Genomic DNA, 25,117 nt, shown 5'->3' with positions numbered 1-25,117 from the left:
TATCAGTTTTCCTAGATTCTGCCAAGGATGACTGTGTAACAACAGAATCAAGCCTGTTTAAGATACCATAGCAGCGTCTAAGTCATACATTAGTCAACATAACCTACACAACATAGCTACTATGGACAATGATAATATAGGCACCTGTACTGATCAGATAAATAAAGAATAACATCTTATTGTTTGCCTCTTTCAGTACTCTGAAGGAGATCATTGATACATACCTATCAGACTAACAGGAAGAGTGGCTATTTGGTTAATAATACTTGATAAATGGCGCATGTAGTATTAAATAATATCAGTTACAGGAGTGAGTTAACAAGAAATTATTGAGAACTTGTCAGAAGAAAGACCTGTAACAACATGAAAAAAATTCTCCACTATATGCCATGTTAGAAAAAAATCTATTTTTTAAATTAATAATAAGGTGCAATTTTTGAGGATGAAAATATGTGTCTTAGCTACACCTGTCACAGGATAAGCATGAAAAATCAGGTTTTAATGGCACAGTATAAATAGACAATTCCAGCTATGAAATAGAGACTGATCAAGCATAGCTGAAATATATCATCCAAAGATTCCACAACAATACAGACAAAAGCAATCACCAGAGACTGATAGTAATTGTCTCTTGTATATACCTGGAGTTTTTATAGTCATCTCCAATGGGATTAAAAAAAATTATTCCACTAACCGATTGCTTAAGACAAGCCTAAGCAATGTGTCAGAGCTCTGTCATCAATAAAATAACAGGTACTTTACATGGGCATCACTGCCACGGGGGGACAGGGGAGATGTGTCCCTTCCAATATTTTTTGAAAAGCAGTTTCAATTTTTTGTACTTAGTTGACAAAAGATAACGTTAAATGAATATTTCCAAACTTAATTAATCACACATATTAAAAGCTCATGTGCAGTAAGGATTAATGGTTTACAGGATTTACTAACATTCTACTAAATCAGATCCATTTGTATTATTCACTAAAAAGACAATATTCCTAGTTTCAATGAATTGTGTTGGTGTGACTACAAGTGATGAGGCAGCAGGGTAGATAAACATGAATCTGTTTGGTTGTGCTGTAAGTATGTATGAGGAGTGGCCAGGTGGTAGCTGGCTAACAGTCAGATGCCACACAACAATCACTTACAGTCCAGTGTTGTATAATGACAAAGTTGTAGTCAAGAGTAATTGCTATTTATTCATTGTTGACTTTTTTTTAAAAAAAGCCAGAGAATGATTCTTCTATAAGGATAGAAGTTGAAGCAATGAACTAAAATTTGTGCCATGGTTGGGACTTGAACCTGGGTCTCCTGCTTATGCATCCAGAAAAATGTTATACCATCAAATCAAAGGAATGACGCTAAGTAAATATTTATTACAAAAGTATTCCAGTTTACTCAGTTTTTCAACTACAATGTAGTAGAATGCCTAGTTTATAGGAATTTAACAACAGTGTTTTAAACTGATCTAAATATAGCATATAGCCTAATATGGTCTATACATATTATTTCTCCTCCTGCTTAGACCCCCTTGTGATCTATACCCTATCTAACTAGACATTCCCTCCAGCCATTTAGTGTTGGTGATGCCCATGGGTACTTGGGTCTAGCATACATCAACTGCCTCAACACAAATTATCACAACAAGAACAGCGACTAAGTTTAGAATACATTTACAATGCATTAAAAGTTGTTAAAGTCTGTAAACATTGATGACATGTTCCTTTAGAATTCTAGCCCCTCAATTGATGAATGAAGGACTCTGTAGTGCGATGTAGGTGAGCAATTTGCATTACAGAGTTTCCTTTTTTGTGTTTGTCACATGATGTAATCAAATGAATCAGGAATGTTGATGCACAAATTACAAAAGCTATGTGTCAAAAGATCGCAGTCCTCCATGGCGCACATCCTCGCTGTTGAATGTTACATTATCAATACCATCCTGGCGTTTCACTTCAGCTGTTTTCTCTGAAACAAGAAAAATGTAGTTAATGGATGCTACGATATCTATTGTGTATTCTAAATTGTACTGTTCTTACACAATAATTATCAGATGACAACTTTGAATTTCAAAAACGAAATGCACGGGAAACTATCACACAAGTTATACTACTACAAACAGTGCAACATCCAAAAGTATCAAATCGTATCAGAGGAAGGCTGACAATGAAGTGACTATGTTACTGGCCAAACTCGATTTTAGGATGAACTAGTTTTGCCTAGGCCAAACTCGTTCATCCTGTTAGTCTAGGTCGAATTGGTTTATCCTAGTTAGAATTTACATGCTTTAGGATAAACTGGTACGTCCTAGGCTGAACTAATGTTGCCTACTCGGAAAGCATGTCGCTGCCTGTACGAACGGGGAATCACTGAATCATCTCTGGCTCGCCCCTCACGCCTCTCAACCGCTCTTCGCTAATACTGTTCTTTGTTTTGAATGGTATTTTGCGTCGACGAGTGCACATGTTAAGTTGCTGGTTGCGTTTAAAAGATTTTATTGTAATCCTAGTGTAATTATTATGAGGTGTTTCGTTATGGATGAGCCTTCGTGTAGTAGACAAGCCAATCTAAAGCTGTGTAGGGAAAAGTTTCTGGAGAAAATTTTGCAGAGTGAAAACAAAAGTCTTCTCATTATAAAGTGTTATCAGTAGACGAATATGCGGATTTGGTTAAACAAGTAGAAGATGCGGAAAAGTTGGAAAAAAGAACATCATTACAAAAAAGAATACTGAAACAATTTGCTGTTTTGAAAATTGGCGATGTGAAGAAACTCGTTGCATGGTGTGAAGGGAATATAAAATACTTTGTTCCAACTGATGAACTTCATGTCTAGGCTAGTTTCAAAGCCAATTCTCCATTCAGAAATGAATAGCAGATGCCAAGTCGATTTGATTGATTTCCAGACACAACCAGATGGAAATTTAAAATTCATTCTAGTTTACGAAGACCATCTCACAAAATTTGTTCTCCTTTGTGTGTTAACATCAAAGAGGATAAAGAAGTGGCTTATCATTTGAACGACATATTTGTAACTGTAGGGGCACCATGCATTCTTCAATCTGATAATGGGAGAGAATTTGTCAATAATGTTATAAGTGAACTTGCAAAGCTTTGGCCAGAACTGAAAACTGTGCGTGGAAAACCAAGGCACAGCCAAAGCCAGGGTTCTGTTGAACATGCCAAGCGAGACTGCAAATATAAGTTCTTGGTTAAAGGACAACAATTCGGCGAAGTGGTCGGAAGGATAAAGGTATGTCCAATTCATGAAAAATGGAGCTTACCACTGTGGCATAAAACAATCACCTTACAAAGCATTATTCACAATAGAACCTAGAGTGGGACTTTCCACTTCCTCATTGCCTCAAGAAATCATAAATGATATTCAGGATGAAGATGACCTAAAGAAGGCAATCAAAGATGACAGCAATACTGAGCAGTATAAAGATAGTGATGATGATAACATTGTAAAAATTGACACAAACAACATTCAAAATGCTAGAAAAATTGCGACAGAAAATTTAAAAAAACAAGGTAAAAGAATGAAAGCTTCCTCTGGCAAATCCCATCCACCAACAGACATTGGAGGCAACGTAATCATAACTATTCCAGATGCAGAAAAAGCAGAGGTGACCTTCAAAACATAATTGGAGTAATACTTCAAAAACTGGTGAGAGCCTCTACAAAGTTGGCACCAAACATGGCGTACTTCAAAAATATTATTGCAGGCATAGTTTTATTAAAATTTTCCATAATTGTTTGTAATAAAATATTAAAAATATTTGTTTTACTTCGTTTTTATTTTTTTAGAACTGATTTAGAGGCCTGCATTCAGAAGTTTTTAGATGTGGTAGATATTAACCAGGATATTGAAATACCTTTAATGACTGCAACCATTAGGGCAAGGCTTCGTGAAATGCAGTTGCATGAAAAACTGTACAACAAATAAATGCAATTGTAAGAAAAACAAAGTACTCTGCAGTTCTAAGTGCCACCAAAGTAAACCTTGCAAAAATAAGTAAATAAGCAAATTGCAGATAAGGTGATTTCTGTAGATGGATGTATATAAGTTGATCTAGTGATAGACATGAAATTACTGATTAGTTAATAAATTAATTTAATGAATCATATTGACAATTTATTCAATTTACTTTGGATACAAACTAGGATAAACCGATTTGACCTAAGCTAAAGTGTTTTATCCTATCGGTAACAGGATGAACGAGTTTGAAACTAGTTCATACCAAAATCGGGTTTGGCTGGTAACAACTATACACAAACAAAACGCCACAATTAAATTACAATTTAAATCTATAGAAATACTTTTTCAATACAGGTCATTTGCAATAAGTATTTATACATTACTTTGTAGTACACTAATGACAAGACATCGATTATGAAGAAGAAAAATTTAAACAATATTTTGGATCAGACTGGCAACACATGGATACTGTGTTGCACACAAAATACATCAAAACTAAATCAACATTTGCAATAGCAGACTCTCATTATTCTCCTCATTATGTTAATAGAAATTTAGCCAGAATACAGTGGTGTGGTGCTGGAGGTAGGGAGGAATATGCACTATTACAAATGTACTATTTCTGTCTAAGTATGCATTGTCAATAAACTGCAGTTGTCAAATTGGCTACATTAGAATTTGTGCAATATATTCAATGATTCTGAATCTCTGAGTACAAATAAATAAAAATTTTGGAGAATATTCACTCTGCTATACATCATACAAAAAATGTTTGATTATTTTACGACTTTAGCAGGTTCAGCTGTGATTTATATTTCTTCCCTGATCTGACAAATGATGAATGTGTCTACCTGGGGAACAATACTTAGCTGGTGGCAAGTGAACCATTCAAATGTTCAAGAATCAAGGACAAAAGGCTTAGTTGGTGGTGAGTGAACCAGTCAAAAGCTCAAGAAGCAATGGTCATGACAGCCTGTGTGAAACCACTTCACTGGATGGATACAGCTATCTTATTTTATACAAAAGGCAATCTTTTCAAAACTGCGTGTTTACTGATAACATTCTCTCTGGCTCCCAGCTGCATCAAGTGGTTTAAAATCCACAAGCTTTTGACCGAGTTCTCTTTGGCCATCGTCAATTGGTGACTAACGTGTGGTTGCTGCTGCCATCCTTCTATAGCAGCACTACCTCCTGTGACTTCACTGTGGCACAGTCCAGTGCCATATGAGTAATGTTTGTTCATGCAACCATGCACTCACTTTAACCTTACGATGGTCAAGTCCCAAGCTGTGTTTAAATGCAGAGTGTTCTCAGCATTTTGATAGTGTCCCAGAAACGACTTGTCCTTTTAATAACACATGTTTCATCGAACGCAATTCGGTTTCCTTACCATGTTCTGCTAATGCTAATTTCTCAGAATACCAGTGGTAGAAACACCTCTCATGTTCATATTTCGCGAATCATTCCACTGAAGACTTGTAAGCAGAAGACCCAACAAGGAGAACCTAAAGCAGATTAAGTTTTTGGCGTTCTGTGGCTCACTAAGAAGGCAGAAAATCGATTCAGGCCTTCAGCAAAATTTCGACAACTCACTAGCGCTGTGAAAGATGATGTAGGCCTCATAATATTAGGAACATAGAGAATCCTGTGGCAGTATGGACAGTTTTATGTTAGATTATACACAGTATTGATCAGAGCCACATCACACATGAGTGGCGTTTACGCCTACAGTATCCCGAGAAATTAGCAGTATCAGAACATACTCTGGAATATCGAACTGCATTTGATGAAACATCTCTTATTAAAACAACAAATAGTTTCTGAAATAGCATCATAAACGAAGCAGTCGAGACGAAAATTTCTGAAAACACATTCAGTAAAGATGACGGTTTGTAGTGAAATGCAGGTTGGGACCTGTCTACTGGAAGGTTGAAGCAAGTGTGGTGGTGGTGTTACCAAAAAGTTACAGTTCCTTATATGGGATGAACTGGGATCCAGTGACGTCTCAGACGGTAGTCACCACTTGATAATGGCCAAGGAGAGCTTGGTCGAAAGCTCATGATCTTTACACCACTTGACGCATATGAAACCCTGAGTGAATTTTATCAGTACTCCACCACTGCTAAACTATGTACTGATATATCTGGTTCTTTACTGTTCAAAGAGTGATTCCAAAGGAAGTACAGTATTAATTAGGACTGTACTCTGATGGGACTGAGTTGTAAGCCACACTATCCAAAACCACTCTCCAGAGCAATAAGATATTTAACACTCTATGTCTTCTGACTATTCAGATCAAAGACTAAGGCACGATAAGGCATGAACAATTTGGTACCAAGAAAACAAAGTTAAAGGTAAAACGCCTCCAACGACATAAGCTGATGCCTCGGATTGACGTATACTCATTTTTGTTTGGAGTGCAGTTAAATGCGACAGGAACAAACGCAAACAGACTCACCTGAGGGAGGATCGTTCCAAGGTTGAGCCTCCGCTGATGTGAAGATAGCATACACCAGGTATGCCACCACTGACAGTGCCACAGTCACGTAGAACACGTTGTTCCAGCCTGCCCGTGTTTGCTGAGGGCACAACAACACTCTCTCAGCACTATACATCCACTCTATCTAGTAACTACAATACCATATATATGTAAATAAGTTATACAGAACTGCAACCAGTCACTTTTTTGAATAATTATGTTTTATTCCATGAACCGGTTTTCGAACCTTTTCAATTTCATCTTCAGATGGTTCAGAAAGTTACATCATTATTGCTAGCATAATGCTGGGTGCTGGCTCTGTGACAAAAAAAGATGGAACACACTTTAATGTAACGCCATGACTATAGCTTATCTGTCGATATGGATGTAAATTTAGTTTTTCACTTTCTGCGACAGTATAACCGAAAAAAGCCGCCTATACTGTCGCAATAAGTGAAAAACTAAATTTACATCCATATCGACAGATAAGCTATAGTCATGGCGATGCATTGAAGTGTGTTCCATCTTTTCGTCATAGAGCCAGCACCCAGCATTGTGCTAGCAATAATGATGTACCTTCCTGAAAACATCTGAAGATGAACCTGAATAGGTTCGAAAACCGGTTCATGTAATAAACTATAATTATTAAAAAAAGTGACTGGTTGGAGCTCTGTATAACTTATTTACATTCAATATACAGTCACGGTTCTAAAATATCCGTAATGGTTAAGCATAAAATACCATATTTTTTCCAATGAAGCAATGTGGGAGTTTCACAGCAAGCATCTATGAAAAGTTATATAAGATCTGATTTTCTGTGGCATTTCCGAGACTGGGATGAGCTTCAGTGTCAGCAGAATTTTATTACTTGTTCATTGATTTAAAACCGAATGGTTTATCAAATTTGTAGTCTTCTACACGATGTACTGAAATGCTATGGCTGAGTCTCTCTGTTCCTCAGGGTGGCTACTTGCTTTAAATGTACAAAAACGTAAAACTGTACACTTCACAAAACGAAAAAAAGTATATCCTACACCTACAATACCAAAGAGTCACAGCTGGAACTGGCCAACTCGTACAAATACCTGGGTGTAACACTTTGTAGAGATATGAAATGGAATGCGTAAGTAACGTGGTAGACTTCGGTTTATTGGTAGAATACTGAGTGTGTGCAATCAATCTACAAAGGAGGTTGCTTACAAATCACTAGTGCGACCCATTCTAGAATATTACTCAAGAGCGTGGGATCCGTACCAAATAGAAGTAACAGGTGATATTGAACGTATACAGAGAAGGGTAGCACGAATGCTCACAGGTTTGTTTAATCCTTTGGAGAGTGTCACAGAAATGTCGAAAGGAACTGAACTGAAAGACTCTAGAAGACAGACATAAACCACTCAGAGAAAGCCTGCTAACAAAGTTTCAGGAACTGATTTTAAATGGTGTCTCTAGGAATATGATACAACCCCCTAGGTATCGCTCATATAGCGATTGTGAATATAAGATTAGAATAATTACAGCACGAAGAGAGGCATTCAAACAATCATTCTTTCCGCGCTCCATACGAGAATGGAACGGGGAGAAACCCCAATAACTTGTACAATGGAACGTACCCCCTTCCACGCAATTCATGGAGGTTTGCAGACTATGGATATAGATGTAGATGTAGTGGCTCAAGTGTGTGCCTGTTCTGTGTTGATTATTGCGACGACTGCTGGTATGCTGGAGTGTTCTGTTTGTGTTGTTATTGCTGACTGTGAGAATAAAAGGATGAAACTAATGCTGACACCTAGACTTCTCACAAGTAAACCTTTTCTCATTTGATACCGATTTGCCGGAAACCCATATGTTTTCTGAAAGCTTATGTTAGAAACAGAAAAACTGTGAGATCTTAGCCGGCCGAAGTGGCCGTGCGGTTAAAGGCGCTGCAGTCTGGAACCGCAAGACCGCTACGGTCGCAGGTTCGAATCCTGCCTCGGGCATGGATGTTTGTGATGTCCCTAGGTTAGTTAGGTTTAACTAGTTCTAAGTTCTAGGGGACTAATGACCTCAGCAGTTGAGTCCCATAGTGCTCAGAGCCATTTGAACCATTTGTGAGATCTTAGGGGCATAGGGACACGCGTTTAGGAGCTATAGGACTCACTAAGTATCAGTAGCACGTGTATAGATGGACATATTCCCATCATGACGCCTCTGTTGCTTGTATGTTCATGTATGTTCCCGTATGTTGCTATCAAGTATTAACATATTATACGTCTTCTTACATTCAGACGGATCAGAAAGTCGTTGTGGCTGCCTTAGCTCCCGGTTCGGAACAAGCAGTCGGTCTCCGAACATCCAGGAATCGGAAATGATAAAACAAACTACTCTCCTGGAAAATGGTATGGAGATTGTGGAAGAGATCGGGACATATAGGACTTACTGGAGGCGATGGAGAAGAATGGGACGAGGAAATGGACTTTGGAGATGATGGTCGATAATGAACAGCAATGCTCGTCGTAACAGTTGCCTCCCTCTGCTTCGAGTTCATCGGCATCCGAGTATATGCCCTCGCTCAAAAGGCGAAAGCATGATGGTCCAGCAGAAATGACAGCAGAGGACTGGACTGCTTACAAGCAGCGCACCTTAGTGTAGTGGGGTACAGATACTACGACAGGCGAACCTCGGACAAAACGTCTGTCGCGTGCGTCAGTAATGAGTCTGTTCAAGAAAATTAAAAACATTAACATTCTGTACAATTTGGAGGAAAAAATGAATAATTTTAGTTGAATCAACTGTTTTTCTATGTCCTTCAGACAATAGGAGGTTGCTTGTCCAATGCAAAAGACAAACAACCAGCCATCACAGAAAGTTGGGTTTATAAAATCACATGCCATGAGCGTCAGTCTTGTTACATTGGGCAGACGGGGAGGTCAATCTCCACCAGGCTTAAAGAACACCATAGAAGCTGGAGAATGAAGCAACCTCATTCAGCGTTTGCGGAACATTGCCTGGAAAATACCCACAAATACAAGTACATAATAGATGTACAAGTCTTAGGGACAAAGGAAAAGGGGGCTAAATTGAACCAATTAGAAATTTTAGAAAATGAAAGACAGATGCGTACATCACCACACCTATTATTAAACGAGCAAACCCAATTCAGTTATTCACCTCTTTTAGATGATATCACGTCTCCAGGACAGAAGTAAAACCTTGGGTCTCAGTTCATCACTAGATAAAAAGTTCTTGGCTATGCATAACTTTAGTCCCATCGAGTTAGTGTAATTGCTGAACTGTTTAATTCCATAGGTAATTGTTAAAAATGGTCATTGAAGTAATTTTACATTAAGCCGTGAATCGATGCATTGAGAAGCTGAGACGTTATCTTTCCCTTACCATCATGCTTATCTGTGCGTTATCATCTTTGGGGATCAGTAATGTACTCGAAAATGGCCTTATAACCCGAAACCTAGGTGGGCAGTAACATTAATAATAAAATTTGTGAAACAAGGCAAAAACAGTGTCTGTTTAGTTGAAAAGATGAATACTCCGTCGATCCAAAAAATCTGCCAGACTGTCCTGCAGAAATTATAAGAGAAGGAAACAGAAGGAGCAATTATTCACGACCGGACATAGCGGCTGTGGGCCCCGCAATTTAAGATAGCGATGCATCCGCAAAGTGCAGTCGATTTTAAAGCTTCTGATTTCCAGGTATATCGCTTCAAGAAGCGGAACAACATTGTTGACAGAGAAATAATCCACACAGTCGGCAGGATAAGGAGGTAAATTTATCGCAAGCGTGCGATGATTTTGTTGCGAAGATTCGCAACCTCATCGTTACAGAAATCTTTCCACCGACACGTGTCTTCAGTGCTGACCAGAGCAGATTTGTCAAAGAGTTACATGGTCATCGAATACTGCAAACCAGAGGAACAACAACTGTTTCCACTGTTGCTGGGTCAGTCTCTGCAACACAGAACAGGTTAATGATTATGCCTGTGATTCCAATGGAAGACTAGATACTGTTGCTGACATGTGTGCTTGTATTCGAGCCAGCGGGAAAATTCACGCAGTCAAAGCCGGCAGATCCTCCGAATATAAGATCGTGTGCTGGAAAAACAGCGAACATGTCGTAAGCAGACCTGAAACGGCCTTAACGTGACGCATTATGGCCGAGTGCGCCTACCTTGGGCCAAACATGCCTGATGACAGGAAGAAATTCCGTGTTTAGAAAATTCATGGTGCTGTAACAATGATCAAGTATTGTCTGAAAAGGCTCTAATCGTGACGCATTATGGCCGAGTGCGCCTACCTTGGGCCAAACATACCCGATGACAGGAAGAAAATTCTGTGTTTAGCGCATTCATGATGCTCTAACAAAGATCATGCATTGTCTGCTTCCGAAGTAACTGATGGCAAAGTCATACAAAGAACTCGTACCTGAAGCATACACGGGAAAGATCCAGCAAATTCATTTTTTCAGACACTACAAATCTTTTGTTCGTTACATAACGGACACAATCATTATCGAGACACGGGAACACATTTGGCATCGCCATGGTTTTCTGGCCCTGCAGTCTTTTTCTCTACATCAGTTCAGTTTCAGCGCCCCTCGTTTCAAGAACTTGATTAAGTATGCTTTTTATAAGAGCGGATACTTGGAAGACGAACCTGGAATGGCGATTGCGCCGAAGGATTACTGTCTCCATTCATTGACAAATGATGGGTGTGCCAAGTGCAGGATCATCGTTTTTGTAAAACGTGCCCGTTGTGAATTGTCTTTCTGCCCGCCTCACTGTTTATTTGATGAATTGCCCATTGATTGTCTCTTGTAATTGATTTTGTTTGAAGTCAACAATTGACAAATCACATTTTCAACAGCCCAGCGTACGTCGTTTCTTTTCAGCGAGTTGTTTCTTCCTTTATGTTGAGATCTCCAACTTCTTACCATATTGTTAGTTCCTATAAACACGTGGAACGAGCATTTTAGCGACTTTTGGTTCCATGTTTGCAACACTTTAGTGACAATGTGGTTCCTGTAGCTCCTAAACGTTTGTCTCTCTGCCCCTATGATTACACAGTTTTTCTATTTTTGACATAAGCTTTCAGAAGCTATATGGATCTCCGGAAAGTCGGTAACAAAGGAGAGAAGGTTTACTAATCAGATTCCTCTCCGACAGCGCACCACAGGATCTCTTACCCGAATGTCCCAACCGTAGATCAGATCATCAACAACAGCGCCCCATGCCCTCACTTGATGGTGTAGCAAGATGGCTGCAAATGCGTTATTCTACCAGAGAAAGATTGTAGATTATACTTAAATTTTGCACTTGCCACTTAAAATGAACGTTGTATCAATGTTTAATATTCATGTGCCATATCAGTGCAGTTACTGCAGTTTGTCGGTGCACGAACTGTGCCCGCTGAAAGTTACGGTCTTTGGATACTTGTTGGAAGTGAAGTAGACTCACTGGTCTGAAAATACGGAGATTTTACAAACTGATATGAGTTTACTATATGTACAATTAATAAACTGGATCAACACTAAAAATGTGAATACAGAATAAACGTATAAATTTGACAGAAAGAATATCTCATGTGGTATGGGATTATCAGTGAGCTGGGCAGTGAACTGGAACACCATCATGCAATAGACACATTACCCTTCGTACCACCAAAAGCACGTCTTTCAGCAGGGCATGCTAAAGCTACCCACAGGAAGCGCAGATATGCCTTGCCTGTTAGGCGTTGTGGAAGGATGACTTGCTCCAGGAGTAGGTAGACGACGGCCCCCTTCAAATATTGAGACTGAACTGATGCTGATAGTTCGCTACCTCCATACCACGGGGATTCTCTGTAGCCTACATGTGGGAGCTGTGACGGTTAGCCGAAACTGCCCTTCGTGATAGTAGCCTCGTCTGTTAATAGAATGGGTGACAGGAACCCCGCTACCAAGGTGGCCTGTGGGAGGAAGCAGTGACAAAACCATCCCCCTGGAGGCAACTATATAATAATAAGAGCTGAAAGTGATCCAAATGGTGTCAATTGTCTTGGAGAATGTTCCACATGGTCGTCTGGCTCACACCATGCCGTGGGTCACCGTACGGGCTTTCTAATAATAAAAATGAAATGATGGTGATGGTGTTGGTGGCCCTCAACTACGTACCCCCCCGACTCAGAATTGAAATATTAAAACTTTGGGCTGGTTTCGTTGTCTAGGGGCTGGGATACGTAGTTACCGCATTACAAGCCAAATACTGCTTAGTCTACAGTATTCAATATGAATATACACATGAATCATGAATCGAATGGTTGAAGGTTCCTATCACTCGGCGATTGCGAATTTTGAACATAATATAGACATTTACATATGAAAGACTGCAATTAAATAAAATGTGCAGGTACTTTCTTAATGACTTTAAATGATGGGTACGATAGTAGAAGTACTTTTGAGAATGTGGTATATTTCTGCAAAACACTTATTGCTGTCGATGGTGCAGCAATTGAATAAAATACAAGTTGAAAAGCAGGGAAACAATAGATTCCTATTGCATGTAATTAGTTATGAACGACAACATAGCTCGCGAGATATTCACTTCTAAACGCATACTACGTCTTCACTGTAGAAACTTCGGAAATCTCACAAGTTCACAAGTCGGCACTCTGAAGTATTTCTATCTCTCGCGACCACGCACAAACCGTTCCACACTCTCCAAGTCTCCCTCGCGACCGTGCGTCCGCCATGCCGTACTGTCCCGGCCTCTCCCGTGTCCTCTCCCGAACTGCCCTCTCGTGTCCTCTCCCATACTCCACGCTCCTCCCCCACTTCCATACAGTCGCTTCCATACAGGCTCTGACTAGAGCGCTCCTGCCATGTCTTTAAGCCAATGCACACTCACACACACATAATGAACACAATCGAAATACTGGATTTACATTTAAGTAACTTGAAACTAAATAAATATTCCTACAGCTGGACCATAAACACGCTGTAACACACATTATTAAATACATAGACAAATTAAATAAACATATATCAAAGGAACAGCAAGCAAAAGTAGGCCAGTAGCCTAATGTCTCTGTGCTTTCTAAAACACAGTAAATATTTAACCAATTTCTTCATGAATAGGATATGTCGGATATAAACAAAGACATAGACAAATAAACGTATTTATAAGCATGCTGCTACCGTTTTTTCGTGTAACTGTAGAGTACTTATGGCCTGAGGCGATCAGTAGTAATTGGCCACTTTGACCTCGAACAACTCATGTACTATTCAAGTTACATGCCTGTAATTTATGCCAATTTGGCTTTACACTAATAGCTTTCTAAACACACGTTGATCGACGAAATCGGATGAACCGTTTAGATTTTGGAAATTCGTTGCTGGGTGTTACTTGTATAATTTACTATCAGATACTAAACTTTAAACTAATAAAGATATTGAAAATCTGATTACACCATCAGAATCGTCGTGCAAATAATAGTATTGTACATGTTTCTTTTTGAGGTATCATGATTCATCTGGCTACTATTAATTTCTATACAAACTGTGAAATGTCTGCCATTATGGTTTCACACAGTCCGCCACCTTTGGCACTCTCGGCATACAAGTCTCCTTCATCGACACAGCGTCACCATGGAATTCCCAGCGTCATGCTCAGGCTGGAACCCTCTTGCTTCGGACAACGTCCGGCACCACGTGGTAGGGCTGCCGAGCACCTGGTTACCTCACAACCTGCCTGGTGTTGATACTGGGATCGCTTTCCAAGATGTTTTGTCTGCACCTTAAAGTGGATCATTTTTGCTCCTTATCGTCTCAGGGGTAGTTTTCTGCAGTTTGCCTCCATTTAGCAAAATCACCCTATTGGAACTATGACTTTCATTCGTCTAACAGTTTTTTTTAAAGATTACTTCATTTCATTCTTCACATGCGGTAACTGCGCTATTTACTCGTAACATTATAGTCATGTATTGATTTCTTTCTTTGTTTTTATTTTTTTAAGGAGTGCTGAAGATTTTTCAGGTTTCTGCAGGAAATTGTTTCCAAAGTATGAAGGGCGTTCAATAAGTAAAGTAACACATTTATTTGTGATAGCAGGTTGGTATTATTCATGATTCCAAAACACCATATTATTCCCCACTCTTCTGGTTACAAAACCCTATTTTTTCAACGTAATGTCTATTCAATGCAACGGCCTTACGCCACCTTCTTGGGAGGGCTTGTGTGCCCGCAGGATACCACTCTACCGGTCGATGTCAGAGCCAAAGCCTTGCTGCATCAATAACCTCCATCGTAACGGGCAATCAACCCCGCGCAGATCGTCCTTTGTTGCTCTGCATGGTCTTTTCTTAGGCGGCGAGGAACCCAGCGGCCACACACCTGAGCACAGCAACAGGCGGACGGGTGTGTCAGCATTGCCAACAGAGACATACAGTTGTGCTACGAGGTGTTCGACTGAGATCCGTCGATCACCTCGAGTGAGGGTGTCCGCACGTTCCGACAATGCAGGAGCCACAGCTGTGTGCAGCCGGCCGGCACACGGGAGATGCGCTACCTTGTTGCGATAATGACGGAAGCCTCGCCCAATGACTCACTGTACCCTTGTTCGCTGCCAAGTCTCCGTAGACATTCTGCAAGCGCCTATGAATATCTGCGATGCTCTGAATTTCCACCAAAAGAAACTCAATGACAGCTCTCTACTTGGAACGTACCTCCGTTACAGACGCCGTTTTGAAGGCTATGTATAGCGCTGTCACCTATCGGAACTTCATGAAACCGTGGGGGCTGCAGCGGGAATACTGAACGATGTCCCACAACAAATTCCGCATTTATTCAACCGAAAGTAGCTGAGAAAAAATACTATTGCGTTACTTATTTAACACCCCTCAAGTATTACTTAACCATTAGGATTAGCTTGAAATTGAAGATGCATTCTAGGTCACAGCATCTAAATGCATCCCTAAAGATAAATTCTTCTTCCCTAATGGATTGGAGTAAATTTCCTTCTGACCTACTTTGAGTTTGGTATCTGCGCTTGTACGGACATCCTCCAGCTGTCAAGCAATTGTATTGTATTGTATGTTAACCGGGGACCCAGAAACGATGGAGAGGCTCCATCCCCGCCGCAGCCGCAGTGGTCCACAATCCCACGACGACTACCGGAGTTCCACTTCACTCCTTTCCCGCCCCACACCGAACCCAGGGTTATTGTGCGGTTGTGCGGTTCGGCCCCCGCGGGACGCCCCAGGGAATGTCTCACACCAGATGAGTGTAACCCCTATGTTTGCATGGTAGAGTAATGGTGGTGTACGCATACGTGGAGAACTTGTTTGCGCAGCAATCGCCGACATAGTGTAACTGAGGTGGAATAAGGGGAAACAGCCCGCATTCGACGAGGCAGATGGAAAACCGCCTAAAAACCATCCACAGACTGGCCGGTGCACCGGACCTCGACACAAATCTGCCGGGCGGATTCGTGCCGGGGACCACGCGCTCTTTCCCGCCCGGAAAGGCGTCCGTTAGACCGCACGGCCAACCGCGCGGGCTGTCAAGGAATACTGTATACTATATAAGGCAGGTAGCAGAATTATAAGGGGCGGCAAATGAAAACGAGACAGATTGAAAAAATGTAAGTAAACTGTTCATTATTTCAGAAGTAATCGCCGTAACTGCTAATACAGGATGACAATTACTGAAGTACATGAAAAAAAACGTAAATTAGTTACAAACTAAGGCGTGTACACACCTTATTCAACATGTAAAAGTCAGTGCAGACATTCGGATTTAGATTACGACATATTAGATATGCCTGCCATCATTAGCATTGATGTGGTGCAGAAGAGTAGTGGAATTCTGCATGACCCGCTGAAGTGTCGGAACATCGATGCTGTCGTTTACTTCCTGAATGGCTGATTTCAGCTCAGCAATGGATTTGCGGTTATTGTTGTACACCTTGTCTTTAATACAGCCCCACAAAAGGAGTCGTATGTGTGCAGATGTGGAGAAGGTGGTGGCCAATCCAGGACCATACCAGTGGCCTCTGGGTACCCTAGAGCCAGAACGCGGTCCCCAAAGTGCTACTCCAGGACATCAAACACTCTCCTGCTTCGATGGGGTTGAGTTCCGTCTTGCATGAACCACATCTTGTCGAAACTAGGGTCAATTTGGATAATGGGGATGGAATCATCTTCCTGCACCGTTCGGTAGTCACCGTGCCATCAAAGAATATAGCACTAATCGCTCTGTGACTGGACATTGCACTCCACACAGTCACCTGTTGAGAGTGTAAAGACTTCTCGATCGCGAAATGTTGATTCTCAGTCCCCCAAAGGCGCCAGCTTTCTTATTGACGAACCCATCCAAAAGAAAGTGGTCTTCGTCACTTAACCAAACCTTACAGCGCATACTAATTCCCGTCACGCCCCGCGGTCAACCGTGCAGTTTGAACGTCCTAACGCAAACCGTTCGGAAGTTATGACGATTTTATTTCATGTAGTTCAGTAATTGTCACCCTGTACATTTATCCCATTGTGAGAAAAGGTGATAAATGTCTTCATGTAAAAATGTCTGTCGTAGCCTGCCAGACCATGATTGTTACACAGGCGTGGTGCTCTTCGTCCAAAGTAAATTGACGGCCACAAATGTCTTTCTTCAGGGCTCCAAATATATATGGAAATCGCATGGGAGAGATCGGGACTGTATGGAGGATGTGTAAGGTCTTCCCACAGAAACTTCCACAGCGAAGTCGAAACATCCACGACACCATGTGTTCGGACATTATCCTACAACAGAATGATGCTGTCTGTTGATGTGCGCAGCGGTACATGGCCACCTTGCAAAAACTGAAGCGCGCCATCGAGTCTAAACGCCCAGAAATGTTGACGGACGGCATTTTGTTGCTGAGTAATGCCCTCCTGCCAAGGTTGTTTCGACGACGCCGCAGAAGTTTCGCTGGGAAGCCCTCCATACAGTCACGATCTCTCTCCATGCGATTTCCACATTTTTGGAGCCCCGAAGAAAGATATTCGTTGCTGTCGATTTGTTTCGTGAAAAGACGTGCACACATGGGTACAATCATGGTTCCGCAGGCAACCGCAAACATTTTTCTGTCATGATTGACCGTCTTGTGTCACAGTGGGATAAATGTATTAACAGTTGTGATGTTTATTTTTGAAATAACAAAGAGTTTACTTTTTTTCTTTTTAACTGTTCGTTACATCGATTTAAGGAGCCAGTTAACGAGCTCAAGTGGTAATCGCCTGAAAAAAAGATATCTTTGCCTGCACGTGTTCCGTATGCATGCGTACGTATGTACTGGGTGACAGTTATTGAACTATATGAAATAAAATCGTCATAATTTCGGAACGGTTTGCATTAGAACGTTTAAACTGCACGGTTGGCCGTGGGGCGTGATGGGAATTAGTATGGTTTGGTTTGGCGACGAAGCCACTTTCGTTTTGGATAGATTCATAAATAAACAAAATTGGCGCATTTGAGAGACTGAGAATTCTCATTTCGCGATCGAGTAGTCTCTTCACCCTCAACAGGTGACTGTGTGGTGTGCAATGTCCAGTCACGGAACAATCGGTGCGATATTTCTTGATGGCACAGCGACTACCGAGCAGTATGTGAAGGTTTTGGAAGATGATTTCATCCCCATTATCCAAAGTTACCCTGATTTCGACAAGATGTGGTTTCTTGCAAGACGGAGCTCGACCCCATCAAAGCAGGAGAGCGTTTGGTGTCCTAGAAGAGCACTTTGGGAACCTCATTCTGGCTCTATGGTATCCAGAAGCAACTGGCACGGGCCTCGGTTGGCCGCCATATTCTTCGCATCTGGACACATGCGACTCCTTTCTGTAGGGATGTATTAAAGACAAGGTGTACAGCAATAACCCTAAAACCACTGCCGATCTGAAAACACCCATTCAGGTCATCGACAGCATCGATGTTCCGACACTTCAGCGGGTCAAGCAGTATTTCACTATTTGTCTGCGCCACATCATAACCAATGATGGCAGACATATCGAATATGTCATAACCTAAATCCGAATATCTGTAACGATATTTACATGTCGAATAAAGTGCGTGCACGTCGTAGTTTGTAAATAATTTAGGTTTTTTTTGTATAGTTCAATAATTGTCACCCCGTACCTGTGTATGTGCGTGTGTGTTTACTTAGACTACATGCTAGTTACATAACTAGAGAAATGATGACGTACATTGGCGATGGTGAAGGCGCCGACAATATATGGGACGACGATTCCCGTCAGGTTGGCGAATGTGTTGACAATGCCGACAACCGTCCCGGAGTAGTTGGGTGCGATGACATGCATGTTCATGTAGGGCCCCGAGCAGTTGGTGGACATGAGGAAGCCGTTGATTGCCAGCACAGCCACGATCACAGGCGCGTTGCAGCCCACCTGCGAGACCACGATCAGCGTCGCTGTCGGCACCAGAGTACCTGCAAAAAGCCGATTTCAGTCTTATCGTCGCCTGCAGTATTTAGTGATGATTGCTTTGGGCCACTTAACAATAGTGTGATCCGTTTCTCATGTCAGAAGATGATGAAATGTCTACATCGATGACAGAGAAATTAACCTTTGTCTCGACTACTTAATCGCATCAAATGATGAGCTGTAGTCACATAAAGTCCGTTCAAAATGGTTCAAATGGCTCTAAGCACTATGGGACTTAAAATCTGAGGTCATCATTCCCCTAGACTTAGAACTACTTAATATTACGGTATATTGATAATTTTCACTTATGGACCGTCTAACAGCAACTGAATAAAACACAATTTTAGTGCCATACGCGTTTCGCCTTTATTTTCTGCAAGGCATCATCAGTGGCCTGGAATATGTACATATGTTAGCTATCACACCAAAAAACACACACACACACATACACAGGACAAAAACAAAAATAAATAAATAAATACAATAAAATTAAATTAAATTAATACCACACCAAAAAACACGCACACACACACACACACACACACACACACACACACACACACACACACATACACAAACGCACACACAAATGCATACACGAACAGACCATAGATACTTCAATAGTTACACTCATAAGTTTGGCAGTAATATTCGATCTTTGGCAAAAACATTTGACAGTCGGCAACAGAAACCAAAACATTGCATTAAATCTAGCGTTCAGTGCATAGTGCTGTGGAATGTGGAAAAAAACAGCAAATTGGCGCTCATAGGAAGAAGAACAACACCAAAAATGCAACAGGAGCGTAATATGTAAGAAACTGTCTACGCAACCTGTAAGTACAGTTCAAAACATTACTACTTAATAGGAAATACCAACCACCAGAACTGTTTACAACCTATAGGCACAGTGACAAAAATGTAAATAAAATAGCTAACATATGTACATATTCCAGGCCACTGATGATGCCTTGCAGAAAATAAAGGCGAAACGCGTATGGCACTAAAATTGTGTTTTATTCAGTTGCTGTCAGACGGTCCATAAGTGAAAATTATCAATATACCGTAATATTACGCGCAGCTGAGGAGGACAGGACCACAAAAATTAGAACTACTTAAACCTAACTAACCTAAGGACATCACACACATCCATGCCCGAGGCAGGATTCGAACCTGCGACTGTAGCAGCAGTGCGGTTCCGGACTGAAGCGCATTGAAACGCTCGGTCACAGCGGCCAGCCACATGAAGTTGCGACAGCATTTAAAATCGTATGAAGCGCTCAGCCTGCAAATATCGCGCGTCACTATAAGTGTGATTTGGTAAGTCTGGTAAATTTCTATGAAAGAATGGAACATTTTTGTTGTACCTTCGTGGTTGGTAAACTTGACTATTCTGAGGGTCGTGTAACGAATTTCAACAATGTATACAGTACAGTTCATTCTTGACAGCCGTCTACATTGGTCAGTGTGTCGACTGCGTTCGAAAATGGAGAATACGAAGTTTCGGGATGTTATTAAGCATTTCCTATTGAAAGGTTGGGCAAATCAAAACAGAATTGGATGAAGATCACGCGGACTCTGCACCATCATTGAAGACCATTAACTTTTGGATTAACGAATTTAAACGTGGTCACCGCAAGCTGAACCATGTACAAAATCCAATATATGGTAATGCAAGATCAATAAATAAAAATACATAAGATTGCTGAGACTGTAGGCACCTCAAGTGAGCGAGCGCTTAACATCGCCCACACAGAACTGGTTCTGCAGAATCTGTGTGCAAGGTAGGCGGCGCGATTGCCAACAGTCGACCAAGGTACAACATTTCAACACAATGATGTGTGGAGTAGTGCATTATCTTTTGAAAGAACACTTTTTTGCGTGCCAGCTGTTGTATTTTTTCAGCCAATGCAAGTTTCAAACGATCCAACAATGAAATATAATAGGGTAGAGTTATGGATCGCAATCTGCAAAGCTTTTTGCACCGATTTGTGACTATTGAGGAAATCTGGCTACATCGTTATTCACCAGGGTCAGAACAATGGACATAGAATGGTCAAAGTGCACCAAAGAAGGAAAGACCATCTTGTCACCTGGTAAGGTGATGGCCACTGTTTTTTGGGATTCTCAAGGAATAATCTTCATAAACTATCTGGAAGAAGGCAGAACCATAAGTGGACCCTATTATGTTTCATTGTTGGATCGTTTGAAACTTACATTTGCTGATAAAAGACAGCAGCTGGCACGCAAAAAGGTGCTCTTTCAAAGGATAATGCACCATCCCACACATCAGCGATGACATCTACATCATACTCCACAAGCCACCTAATAGTGTGTGGCGGTGGGTACTTTCGGTACCACTATCTGATCCCCCCAACACTGTTCCAATCGCGAATACTGCGTGGATTTGGGTCTAATTTCTCGAATTTTGTCCTTGTGGTCAAGAAGCGAGATGCATGTGGGGGGAAGTAATAAGGTGTCTGATTCCTCCAGAAAAGTGCTGGCCCGGAATTCCAATAGTAAAGCTCTCTGTGATGCACAACGCCTCTCTTGTAACGTCTGCCAGTGGTGTTTGTTTAACATCTCCGTAACGCTCTCTCGCCAGCTAAACGATACCGTGACGAAACGCGCAGCTCTTCGTTCGATCTATCAGTCCTACCTGATAGTGATCCCAGATAGATGAACAGTACTCAAGAATCGGGCGAACAAGCTCCTTATAAGCCACTTCTTTCGTGAATGAGTTACATTTCCTTAAGATTCTTACGACGAATCTGAGTCTTGTGTCTGCTTTTCCCACTATCTGTTTTATCTGATCATTCCACTTAAGATCGCTCTGGATAGTTACGCCTAGATATTTTACGACAGACGCTGTCTGAAGCTGTTAGTCATCAGTAGTGTAGTTGTACAGTAGTGGATTTCTTTTCCTATGTGTGCGCAATATGTTACATTCATTTATGTTCAGGGTCAACTGCCAGAGCCTGCACCATTCATCAGTGCTCTGCAGGTCATTTTTGCTTCGTTCAGTTTTTGTTTGTCAGCTAGGTTTTTACTTCTCTTGAATCTGAGATGATGTGCTCTTTGTTTACGATGACAATGGCGAAACTGCATGAACTGGGCTTTGAATTGGTTCGTCATCCATCCTATGCAACAGACTTAGCCCCAAGTAACTTCTTCATGTTGCCTGGTTTGAAACTTTGGGTTGCTGGGAAGAAATTTTCATACAAAGAGGAAGTGATAGTTGCAGTCATCGAGAACTTTGCTAAGTTTGACAGAAGCTATTTTTCCGACGGGACGAAAACGCTGGAGGATCGCCGAACCTAGTGTATATTCCTCAAAACAGACGTTGTCGAGAAGTAAGATGAGTTATTCACAAAACAAGACTTATCAAATCATACTTGTAGTTCAATTTCTAGATAATAGATGGCTCTTGAATATATTGTAAACTGAAACGCAGGGCAAGTGTGTCACGTGGTAGGTGATCTTAGCAAACAATCAAGGTGGCGAAGAGAATAGCTCGTGGTAGTAATGAGGAGGGTTCACAGAAGCTTGTTAATACTGTTTTTAACAATAGTAATGAACTGAGTGTTTGTCTTTCAGTGATGTAGTTTCTGAAGTTCAAAGTGCCCTTGAATAACAGAAGGAAATGAAACTTCCTCGCAGATTAAAACTGTGTGCTGGACTGAGACTCGAACTCGGGACCTTAGCTTTTCGTGGGCAAGTGCTCTACTATCTGAGCTACCCAATTATGACTCACGACGCCTCCTCACAGCTTTAATGCCGGCAGTACCTTGTCTCCCACCTTCCAAACTTCACAGAAACTCTCCTGCAGACCTTGCAGAACTAACACTCCTGGGAGAAAGGATACCCTTTCTTCCAGGAGTGCTAGTTCTGCAAGCTCGGCAGGAGAGTTATACCCTTTCTTCCAGGAGTGCTAGTTCTGCAAAGTCTGCAGGAGTGCTAGTTCTGCAAAGTCTGCAGGAGAGCTTCTGTGAAGGCACACAGCGTTAATCTGCCAGGTAGTTTCATATCAGCACACAGTCCGTTGCAGAGTGAAAGTTTTGTTCTGCGGAAGGATATGGGTTGCATGGTCCGTCAAGACCAGAGGGCAGCTCTCTTTCCAATCATGCGGCGCACAGGGAAGGTGTATAGAAATATGTTTTTTACCTTCTTCATTATGTATTGCAAGGTCAGTGGGAAGGAAGAACACATACTACACCGAATCTAGGATCAGCGTTGCAAAGCAACTGCTGGAGAGTAGAGCTAACTCTGTTCACCAGAGAGCGTCGTCGAATACTGTCCCTATAAGACTTCAGGCAGAAACATGGACATAATCCCCGATGCACATATCTCCAACTGAGGAGAAAAATAAGACACAAAAAGATGTACTGCGTACTGCTGAAGAGGAAAAAGATGTGAAAGTGCATGGCAGTCTAAAAATGTGGTGATGTTCTACATTTAGAAAATTGTTGTCAGGTCTACCACAACCAGCAATCATACTAGCTGAATTGTAGAACAATTATACTAAATTACAGGTATTATATCTGATTTCACAGCAACCAATAGCGTATTTAAATACGATCTCATTCGGGGATGGGGGGTTTGAAATGTTTACAGAATCTCTTCTGTTGACTTTTTATCAACAAAGCGAAAACCGTCTGTAAAAATATTTTCTTAATTTGGGGTAAACTTAGGATTGGAAAAGCAAAATAATATTTTTTATTAACATTACTGCGGAAGATGGCCTCCAAAAGAAACATATTTTTACATTACGGCGAGGACTTCTCCTTCATCAAATAATGATATTTGAGCTCTTTCAGAGATATGATTAGTTATATGCAAGCATGTGTTAAAGGACTGTTTACCTGTACCTTTGGTTGCCATCTAGACCTGCAGTAGCTCTAAACATGGATCACAGAAATGTGAAACAGAAAAAAAAAACATGAGCAATATAACGTACAGGACATATGCAGTAAATGATTTTTAACCCTAGATGTGACATCGATATTTCTAGGAGTGACTAACGAAATCGTTAAAACTCTAGAGCAGCGGTTCCCAAACTTTTCCTCCGACGAAACACTTTGAGAATCCTGGTACTTTGACAGAATTCCTTGTTTGTTGTGATGGTTAAAGAAATTTAATTAAAAAATGATAAAAACTTGTTTATTCAGTAATTACTCCAATTTTAAATCATAACTGGCTCTGAGCACTATGGGACTTAACTTCTAAGGTCATCAGTCCCCTAGAACTTAGAACTACTTAAACCTAACTAACCTAAGGACATCACACACATCCATGCCCGAGGCAGGATTCGAACCTGCGACCGTAGCGGTCGCGCGGTTCCAGACTGTAGCGACTAGAACCACTCGGCCCCCCAGGCCGGCTAAATGATAACTAACAACACATAAATCATAATAAAATTTTACAAAATTTAAAAAAAAGGCGATAAAGTTTCTCGCGGAGCACTTATTCACTTTCTGTTGAACACCAACGTTGCGCACAACACTGTTTCGGAAACGCTGCTCTAGACAGAGAAGAAGTTTTTCTAAGAAAAATGTCGCTCTGCCACAACCCTTCGGAATTACACGTTTCGTACTTTTAGTTATGGAGCCCCCTGAATAACACGCTACAGTCGACATTAAGAAATGTAGTTTGGAATGAGTGAGTTATAGCCCAGTTTCCTTTGTGACAAAACAAGTTAAGAAAACTCAGTCCTTTCAAGCGGATAATGGTGCATTTGAACCAGTACAAAAAAGTTTCAACCGAGTGAAACTCATAGAAAGTAAGAGGATAACAAGTCGCAATTTGCGCTACTTTTTCCAATAAAAGCAAAATGTTCACAAAATGAAAGATATTATAAAGATGGCACTATATGAATAGTAGTAGTTCGACTTTCTCTCATGTGCGTAACTCGTCTTGTGGAACGGTATCGACAGACATAGAACTTCGCATACATCTGTGTCTCAATGGACTTAAAGATATTTTAAGCTTCTTTTCCATGAATTTACTCATTAGGTCTCTTTTAACAGAATGCCTTCGTTTACTGTTTAACTTTCACCAATGATACAACATTTCATCCACTAGCGGAAAACAACACCAATATGGAAAACATGTAACGAAATTTAGATTGAAATCTTACACAGGGTGCATAAAAACATGTGTCAGAAACTTGACGCCAAAACACTACAAAATGTTCGTATGAACATGACCCGAAAACCCTT

The 25,117-nt window shown here is 41.0% G+C and overlaps 1 protein-coding gene across 1 annotated transcript in view; it reads right to left on the bottom strand.

Annotated features, from left to right (window-relative positions):
• Positions 1 to 1,870: 1,870 nt before the first annotated feature.
• LOC126260968 (sialin-like) overlaps positions 1,871 to 25,117 on the bottom strand; it is a 133,304-nt gene continuing 110,057 nt past the window's right edge. The window contains exons 8-10 of the mRNA XM_049958543.1: positions 18,666 to 18,907; positions 6,438 to 6,558; positions 1,871 to 1,968 (exon numbers count right to left, since the gene is read on the bottom strand). Of these exons, the coding sequence (XP_049814500.1) occupies positions 1,871 to 1,968; positions 6,438 to 6,558; positions 18,666 to 18,907 (461 nt within the window). The remainder of the gene's footprint in view (positions 1,969 to 6,437; positions 6,559 to 18,665; positions 18,908 to 25,117) is intronic.

This window comes from Schistocerca nitens, chromosome 1 (genome assembly GCF_023898315.1).
Source record: "Schistocerca nitens isolate TAMUIC-IGC-003100 chromosome 1, iqSchNite1.1, whole genome shotgun sequence".
NCBI classification, from domain to species: Eukaryota; Metazoa; Arthropoda; class Insecta; order Orthoptera; family Acrididae; genus Schistocerca; species Schistocerca nitens.
The sequence above is the reverse complement of the archived record's forward strand: the minus strand, read 5'-3'. Positions and strand labels throughout refer to the sequence as shown.